The following is a 9,798-nucleotide window of genomic DNA, read 5'->3' as shown; positions in this document are numbered from 1 at the left end:
ACAGGGTCGCTATGAGTCAGAACTGACTCCATGGCACATAACCACCAACCACCCCCACTGGTGTGGCTCTGTAGGATAAGCACTGGAATGCAAGGTCATTAGAACTGCAAGGTTGGCAGTTCAAACTCATTAGCCACTCATCTGAAACCTTATATAGGGTCCCTATGGGTTGGAACCGACTCAGCTGCACTTAACAGCAACAACAACAGTGGTGCATTGGTTAAGCATCTCATTTAGTTAACTGAAACGTTGAAGGTTGAAACCCCATCTTTGAGTGGCTCTGCAGGAAAAAAGACCTGGGATCTGCTTCCGTAAAGATTGCAACCAAGGAAGTCCTGTGGGATGGTTCTGTTCTGTCCCGTGAGGTCTCTGAGTTGGAATGGACTCTAGGACACCCAGCAACCTGACTGGGATTAGCACTGGAGCCCCAGGGCCTTTGCCAAGCCAGGTGTCACCTCCTTTGTCTGGGCTGGTGGGTTTCCACTCTGGCTGCCTGTCGGACTCTCCCAGAGAGAGTTAACAAACTAATGATACCTTGATCTCATCCCACAGATTCTCATGTAAGTTGGTATAGGGTAGAATCCAGGTGAGTGCATTTTTTTAAGGACTTCCCATGTGATGCTAATGTACAGTCAGGCTTGAGAACCATTGAAATAGACCATGCCCAGCTCCTTATTTAATTGCTGTTCGTTAAATAGAACATTAATAAATTACTTTTGTTTAGGTAGATCTTGACTGGTCTTAATGGACTGTTCTTACTGGAAATGTTTTCAGAAATGGTATAATTAAAGATCAAACCTAGTTTTCAAATGGAAATCTCTTCTCAACTGCATTCCTGTGACTCTAGCCCTTCTTGTTATTATTAAAAAGAAAAAGAAAAACTGCCTGTAAGACTTTCAAAGCCCACAAAGGTCAGGTTGGAAACACATGGTCATGGACGTAAGATTTTCTGAAAGTAGGTAACAAAATTGCCTCTTTTTGAAATGTACTTTGTGTATACAATATCCTCTTGGATATTTGAATACATTATGCATAAGGTTTATTAAACATTTCCTTCTTCCCAAAAGATTTGTTATCTCTAAATTTGGAAGTTAATCCATGATGGAGGGAAAACATATATTATTTATAAGTTTCTTTAGTGTATGGTAGAAAGTGTCATGTTCTTTTAAAATAGAATTTATGATTCCAAGGAATTAAGTGTATAGGTGCCATCTGTACTTCTGAAGTCAGCCTTATAAGGTAATGGAAACTCCTCTTTGTCAGCAGTGCAGGGGGGTTAAAATCCAGAATATTATTCCTTTTCTTCCTGGTTTTTGGAGAAACTTCTAGTTAGTTGGAGGACTAAATATTGAATTTTCCTGCTGAAAAAGTGCTGGGTATTTTCTGCCTAATAGATATGAAGTTGCTGAATTGTTCATTAAAATGAATAACTATATTCATTTTAGTTATTTAGGTATGCTTTTGGCTAGGTACTTCACTAGATACATAATATGTTTGTTGTTAGTTATAGTGAACTTTTTATTTGGGATAATTTCATATGTACCGAAAACCTACCAGGATACTACAGCATATTCCCGTACATCTTTCACCTCGCTTCCTTTGGTGTTTGCGTGTTACATAATACTTGTACGTATATCAAATCAAGAAGATTAGCCTTGGTATATCACTGTTAACGAGACTCCAGACAGTATTTGGATTTCTCCAGTATTTCCACCAGTTTCCTTTTTCTCTTTCAGGATCCAATCCAGAATACCACGTTGCAATTAGTATTACATCTGTTTTTGCATACAGGAGCAGTTTGGGTGTATATTGTGTTTATTAATAAATATGTTCTTAGAATTTAGCCTCGCCTAAGGAAACGGATGTAAACATGTCAGATATAAGGAGCTGGTGTTACTTCATCAGATGAACACATTCAATGACATTTTGTTTGAAAATTCGTGTTTTTTTCTTGGCAGAGAAACATGCCGAATTTCCAGTGTACAGTGAGCATCACTATAGGGTCTGTTTCGTAAGGTTGCTATTTCTAAACAAAATACTAAAGCTTGCTGAAAGGAGGTATTTTAAGGTTGAATATTTCAAGACCCAGGAGAAAACTGGTTGCAGCAGAGTTGTAATAAACACTGTAAATGCATAACTTTTCAAGCTGATGCAAAGGGTCAAGTGTTTGAATGATTCTCTAATGAACCTCTCCAAATGTTTTGCCGGCAGAAGGACTCCATGAAAAATGACAGAAGAAGTCATTGTTATAGCAAAGTGGGATTACACTGCCCAGCAGGACCAGGAACTTGACATCAAGAAGAATGAGCGTCTCTGGCTGCTGGATGACTCCAAAACTTGGTGGCGGGTGAGGAACGTGGCCAACAAGACGGGGTATGTGCCGTCCAATTACGTGGAAAGAAAGAACAGCCTGAAGAAGGGCTCACTTGTGAAAAATCTCAAAGACACACTAGGTAAGTGTTCTGTTCATGAGGACCCAGCTTAGAATCAGAAACTGAGTTACTTCCTGTCCTTTTCAGGAAACATTGACCATCTTTTTAGTTTGTTCTTTAAAACATGAATGTTAAAAAATTTTTTTAGTTGGCCTTTTTTTTTTAATTTCAAATCTGTGAAAATTAAGAGATCTAATTGGAAGAATATTATATTTATCATGTCCTGGGCATTTGTGGTCATATGAGTGTTTGACACTTCTGTGTGTTTGGGGCCCCTGTGTGTTTCTGTCGCCTTGCCTCGAAATTCCTGAAATGGAACTACCACCTCAATAGATGCTCTGCTCTGCCTGTATCTTCCCTGTGTCAGGGATAGCTTCCTGTCTCTTAAGTAATCTCCTCCCTTTGACTTTTAGGGAAAGGTCATGGGAAAGGAGGTAGCAAAAAGTCCTATGAATCCAGGTGGCTTTTCTCCCTCTCAAAGTAAAGATGCCTCATAGCACAGACACGGGTTGTGTTAGCTAAGGTGGCAGCTGGAGCCAGCACCTCTGGGACTGAAGTGGAGACTGCTGGAGCTTAATTCAGGTGTCTTGTTGCCAGGATTTCTTCAGGATCATTTCCCATGAGCCTCTTTCCCATCCTTGTTGCCCTGATACCAGGTTACAGGAAAAGTGACCTGACGTTAAAGGCATTGCTGTGTCATTGTGTGAGTGTGGTGGTGGTTGGTTGTACGAGACTGATTGTCACTTAGGAGTTTGCTCTTGAAATAAATCTCTAATGCTTCGGTAATATCCCTCATGTTACATTTACTTGGGTTAGGAACAAGTGTAGTATCTGTTCTTATCGAAGACCCCTGGTGACGTAGTTGTTTAGTTGTTAATTGAAAGATTGGCACTTCAAACCCACTCACTAGCTCTGCAGGCAGAAGACCTGGCAGTCTGCTTCTATAAAAACCGGCAGTCTCAAAAACTCCACGAGGCGATTCTACTTTGTCAAACGAAGTCTTTATGAGTCTAAAACGGACTTAATGGCACCTAACAACAAAGAACGATTTCATTGCAAGAGGTGTGGGGTAAAGGTGGGTGGGTAGGAAACGTGGGAAAACGAAAAAGAATCATATCTAGTGAACATGGTACATGTTGCAGGGTTCGTAATCTTTCATGTTATGCACTCTGGAAAAGCCTTGAAAGTCTTGATTCCTAGGACAGTATTTTTGAGTTATAAGTTAGGTTTTTCCATGCTGTGAAGAAAGACAAGAGGCCTAGGACTACATATGAACCCCATGAAATTATTGTCAACCCTCAGAGATTCTCAACCTGATGTAGAAATTCTATTTTTCATAGGCATTTCGGTTCTTTTCTTCATCGGACTGTCTCCTCTTTATCTACCCCCCTACCCCTGGTGTGGAGCTGTGGGTTAATGCGCCAGACTGCAAAGCCGTTTGATCTGCAAGGTTGGCAGTTCAAGCTCACCAGCTGCTCCTTGGAAACCCTATACAAGTGCCGACTCGACAGCACTTCACAACAACACACCCCTGTAAACATGTCACTTGACAGAAACTCTGTAGAGTATGCATAGAATTTTCAACTAACTTGTCCTTCAGAAATGAGTGAGGCAGAGATACCTAAGTTCTTTTAAGATTGCCCTGAGCTTAATTTTATGTGCTGTCTCCAATTTTAGCCTCATACCTACATTCTCTTCCCCTCCCCCCCAAGCCCCTGCAAGATGTTGAATAATGAAGACTGGAGTGTTTCCTGTTCTTCTTTGGTCCCTCCACACCCTTGTGTGTATGTGTTCTCAAGCATGGGATGCCCAGAAATTGCCAGCATTACAAGTACTCTGGATAATTTAGAAATTCCCTTGAATAACTTAAATGATTTTTATCTGTGAGATTTTAGGAGGAGACTAGACAAAGCCTCGGATTGAAATGATTCATTGCATCTTTCATCCAGTGTGTTTTTACGTCTTCCAAACTGTGATCAGTTAGATTCACGCTCCTTTGTGTCCAGACTGTCAGAATTAAACAAGGCAGACTCAGCCAGATCACCCGTGTTCCCGTCCCTGGCAGATGGCCACCCAATCTCTGCTGGAAGACTACTGCTTTTAGAGTCGGCCAGTTCCATTTTTGGAGAACACAGATTGTTAGAAAGTTCTTCCTTAAATAGCGTCAACAGTTTTTTGTGTTTCTTTAGCTTCCTCCCATCAGCTCTTGTTTTTGCCCTCTAGAATTAGACTGAGCTGATATTATTTTTCTTTTGCAGAGTGACAGCTCTTCTCCAGTCTGCATTCTAAATTCATTCAGACTTCTCCTAGGAAACATTTATACCAACTATTGTGTATTTTAAAAATAGGATTAGAATTATGCTTTGAACGTCTCCATCTATTAGTAGTGGTTGGTATTCATGATCTAAGGGTTCTTAAGGATCAGTATCCCCACCATTCAGGAGCGTGCTCCTCACTTCTAGTATATTTCATTGGTTTTGATGTATGTTTGTCATGTTCACCTGAAATCTTCCTTGATGACTAAAGAGGGGCATTGGTATCTTGACATGGGTTTTCCACTGTTCTACCTGCCAAGATCAAATGGAAGGAGAGGCTCAACAGTGATTTATTTCTCGATAACCTGACTTATATCTTAAAAGCTTCTAGATGAAACTATCATTGTTAAAAAGAATGGTGGGGGAACTTTCTGTAGTCCATCCCACCTTCTCAGTTGCTCAAAAGATTAGAGCCAAAATGTTCCAGGGCTGCCTGTTTAAATGATGGTCACTGGGGTGCTCTTAGAATTGCAGTCTGATTTTAAACCAATTCTGTAGCCAGCAGAAATGATGTCTGTCTGTGTATGAGAAGGAGTGAAATCAGCACCAGTGCGAGGGCGCTTCAGAAAGTTTGTGGAAGACTGGAATGAAAAAAGTTTTCTGTGACCTTTCTGAAGCCCCCTTGTAGCTGCTCATGGTATCATCCATTGTCTATAATTGTTACTGCTAGGAGAACTTCTGGCAGGCCCTTGGAGTAAAGTCACACAGCATTCCCCAGCAGACCCTGGTGGTGTGTATAAGTCCCAGTGTTCTCAGTGTATGTTTGTATCACTAATTTCACATATCTGTAGCTCTGTAAAGTTTCCTCCTGCTTTGTGATAGTCATTTATTGAGCCTCAGGAAACAGGACAGATTTCGGAGTGAAGTGAATGTTTTCATAGGTCAGCCTTTTTTAGAGTAACTTCAAGAAGGTCTCTCTGATAGGAAAGGATCTTAATTAACATTCTTTCCCTTCCTTTAATGATTTATAATTGCATAAAACAATGTAAGCTCTTATTTTCACATGGACAAAATACTTATACACTGGATCTCTTCTCATATTCAGTCTATGATCATGAATAGTCAAAGAGAATTTTTCCTGAGATAACAAGGAGCAATTGTCAAGAAGTATTTCTGTTGGCAGAATGCAGCTATATTTGAAGGGCTCAGACCCAGCATTCTGGTCAGTGTGAGTGATTCCCGGGCTGTAATCTGGGCTGGATGTTTTGACTTGATTTAGAAAAATCTGTGTGCTGAGGGTTGTGAAAGCACGGGAATAAATTTTTCAAGATGGCAAAGCTGCTGAAGCTGCACCCAAGAGGGATTTTTCAAAGGTTTTTCTTCAGGCTACTGAAGAATGAAGAATGGTTTTTGTTACCACTTTATGATACCGGCTGGAACCCACCAAAGCCTCGCTGGTAATTCTCTTAAATAGCTAACTTAGGTGCTGATTCGGCTGCTGTTTATAACCTAATAGTAATGTTCCCTGAAAAGCTGGTTCAAAGGTAGACATCTTCATGGCTCTCTGAGTCCCACCTGAGGTATTCAGAAGTAGAAGTGTCCCATCACCAAACTCTTACAGCGTTTGCCCTAATGTGACTATGAAAAAGTTGACATCAGTGTCTGAGTAGAACTGTGCTCTGTGGAGTTTTCAGAAGTGAATCTCCAGGCCTTTCTTCGGCGGCATCTCTAGGTGTACTTGAACAGTCATCGTTTTGGTGCGTCACCAAGAATGTTAGCCATCTGCACCACCCAGGGAATTCAGGGTGACTATTCATAGCAACCTCTATAGGGTTTCCAAGGAGCAGCTGGTGAGTTTGTGGTTCAAATTCACCTCGTGGTCCTATGCTTATCCTTCAGCGTCAGACCAGGGCTCCATTTAAAGTCTATTGTTGTTGTTGTTATGTTTCATCGAGTTGGTTCTGACCCATAGCCACCCTGTATGGGGTTTCTGAGGAGTGAGTGGTGAGCTTGAACTGCCAACCTTGTGGTTCAAACCGACCTTGCAGTCTGGTGCACTAACCCACAGCACCACACCAGAAGTCCATGTAAATTCTAGAACCAGGTAAAACTAATTTTAGGTTTTAGACTTCTATATGAATGGATCAGGCTTATTTTGTAGATACATCCTGAGGGGAGAGCACAAGGGCTTTCAGAGTGCTGGTTAATGTCCTGCTTTTGGAGCTGGCCATGGCTGTAAGGGTAGGGTGTGCCTATTTCGCCATCAAACATTGAGCTCTTCTATAGGGCTTATACTTCCATCTGTAAGAAATTTATCATTAAAAGTGAGTTATGGATACAAGGAGCAGAAAGTCCTAGGTTCTGGGCCTGCCGGCTTCGTTTCTTCCTTCCGGACCTGAGGCCTCGTCCACAAACATGCTTCGCCAGATCCTCAGTCAGGCCAAGAAACACTCAAGCTTGATACCTCCCTTTGTGTTTATTGGAGATGGAGGTACGGGAACAGCACTGTATGTCATGCGTCTGGCATTGTTTAATCCAGATGTTAGTTGGGACAGAAAGAATAACCCAGAACCATGGAATAAACTGGGCCCCAATGAGCAATACAAGTTCTACTCAGTGAATGTGGATTACAGCAAATTGAAGAAAGAAGGCCCTGACTTCTAAATGAAAGGTTTTCCCTTAAAGCTGGCTTAGAACGAAGGTCTTCCAGAAGCCATCCGCACAGTTTCCCACTTAACCAGGATATCTTTCTTCCCTAAATGCACGGAATCATGTTGATGTATCGTGTTGGGATTTACACTGAATAATAAATATCTGAAACTTGATATGTATCTTTATTTAATGCTGAAATCTGCTCTGAACTGTATAGTTAGGATTTAGGTAATAAACTCTTAGAACTGAAAAAAAAAAAAGTGAGTTATGGCTTCAAAACCACAGCCAAGTATCAGAACTTTGGGAGGCCTGACAGAAATCCACAAAGGTGCAGCAGACTCTACCTTCAAGATGCATATTTAGTTGGGAAGACAGGAGCCAGTGACCCCACAGCAAACTCCTGCTGCTTTGCTAAGTTACGCTAGTGATGTGACAGTGCTGATGAGGACGTGTGCAGACTGTAGTGTTGAGTGGAGGAGAAACAGCAGCTCAGTCTGCAGGAAGGAGCCAGTGCAAAGAAGTTGAGGTTGACTGGGAGACTTCCAGGCAGGGAAGCAGCAGGCGTTCATTCGCCTCATGTTTATTTAGTGTGCCTGCTGAGTACCATCTCAGTCCTACGTATAGACACAGCAGTGACAGGATGAACACAGCCTTGCTGTTGGGGAGTTTTGCTATGTTGACACAGGTTTAGGAGTCTGGGTGGCCCTGGTATGTCTTAGAACGATGGAGAGCGTTGTGTTTCTGGAACATGAACTTCAAAGAGGGAAGGTAGGAGAGCAGGTTAAGCATGTAGTAGGCCATGCCCAGGACTTCAGCTTCTTGGCCTGGGTGATCAAGAGCAGTGAAAGGTTTTAAGCAGAGATATACCATGGTTCTTTGCAGGGCTGGGGAGTAACTGGGGATATGGAAAAGTTGCGAGACCCGGAAAGAGGCATACAATGGTCCAGACAGGAAATGCAGAAGTCTAAGTCAGGGTGGAGCTCTGGTAGTGTTGTTGTCAGGTGCCATCGAGTCGGAACCGACATATAGCGACCCCATGCACAGCAGAACGAAACAGTGTCCGATCCTGGGCCAACCTCACTACCGCTGCCACACTTGACGTCATCAGTGCTGCCACCTGGCCGATCCATCTCGTGGGGGTCTTCCTCTTTTTCTCCGACCCTCCATCCTACCAAGCATGATATCCTTCTCCAGCGACTGTTCCCTCCTGACAATATGTCCAAAGTTTGAGAGACAAAGTCTAGCCATCTTGGCCTCCAAGGAGCACTCTGGCTGCACTTCTTCCAAAACGTATCTATTGGTTTTTTTGACAGTCCATGGCACTTTTAGTATTCTCCTCCAACACCACAACTCAAAGGCATCAATTCTTCTATGATCTTCCTTATTCACTGTCCAGCTTTCGCATACATATGAGGTTATTGAAAATACCATGACTTGGGTCAGGTGCACCTTAGTCCTCAAGCTGACATCTTTGCTCTTCAACACTTTAAAAAGTTTCTGTGCAGCAGATTTGCCTAATGCAATACGTCGTCTGATCTCTTGACTGCTGCTTCCTCGAATGTTGATAGTTGATCCAAGAAGAATGAATTCCTTTGACAACTTCAGTCTTTTCTCCATTGATAAGAATGTTGTTTATTGGTCCAGTGGTGAGGATTTTTGTTTTCTTGAAATTGAGATGCAACCCATACAGAAGGCTGTGCTCTTTGATCTTCATCAGTAAAAGTTTCAAGTCCTCTTCACTTTCAGCAAGCAAGGTTGTATCATCTGCATATCTGTAGCGTAGTGGTTACGAATCGGGCTGCAAACCTTAAGGTCAGCAGTTTGAAACTACCGGCTGTTCCACGGGAGAAAGATGAGGCTTTCTTCTCCCGTAAAGATTTATAGCCTAGGAAACCCTGTACAAGGTCGCTTTAACAGCACTTAACAAGAAGTCAGGGTGGGGAGGTGGGAGAAGAGCGGAACGAGGGAAGAGTGAGCAGGACTCAGAGGACCCGATAAGGGTGAGAGTAGAGTCTATTGATTCCCATTTGCTGACTTGGGGGGATGACGGGAAAGAAAGCAATGTGATTTTCACCCAGTTGTTTACCTCTTCCTCCTACTCTCCCTCATTCCCTGCCTTCTCAGTTTATTGAACCACCTTGAAATTTTTCTTTGAGATTTTATCAAGTTTCCACACAGTCTTATCTGAGCAATTGATTAGATTCCCCAGGGAACCATCTCTTAGGTTTTCTGAATGAGTTATTCAGAAAACAGGGAAGAAAGGGGGCCTGAGAAGTGGGGGTGGCTAAGGAAGACTTTGTGTGGGAGACTTCTTTGCAGAAGGTGACAGTAGCAAGCAAGGCTCATAGAAAGCCACATGCTGTCTTGAAGAGTTGTTGCTAACAGTAAATGATAACACATGCCTCTGTTGTGGAGAAAAAAGTAGTTTGAATTTCAGTAATTGATTTTTTTTTTTTTAA

General features: G+C 42.3%; 1 protein-coding gene across 1 annotated transcript in view; it reads left to right on the top strand.

Moving 5' to 3' along the window:
* The first annotated feature begins 2,227 nt into the window (after positions 1 to 2,227).
* Positions 2,228 to 9,798, top strand: part of NCK2 (NCK adaptor protein 2) — a 90,839-nt gene continuing 83,268 nt past the window's right edge. The window contains exon 1 of the mRNA XM_006872434.1: positions 2,228 to 2,453. Within this exon, the coding sequence (XP_006872496.1) occupies positions 2,228 to 2,453 (226 nt within the window). The remainder of the gene's footprint in view (positions 2,454 to 9,798) is intronic.

This window comes from Chrysochloris asiatica, unplaced genomic scaffold, assembly GCF_000296735.1.
Source record: "Chrysochloris asiatica unplaced genomic scaffold, ChrAsi1.0 scaffold00197, whole genome shotgun sequence".
Classification (NCBI taxonomy): Eukaryota; Metazoa; Chordata; class Mammalia; order Afrosoricida; family Chrysochloridae; genus Chrysochloris; species Chrysochloris asiatica.
This window is presented reverse-complemented; position numbering and strand designations above follow the sequence as displayed.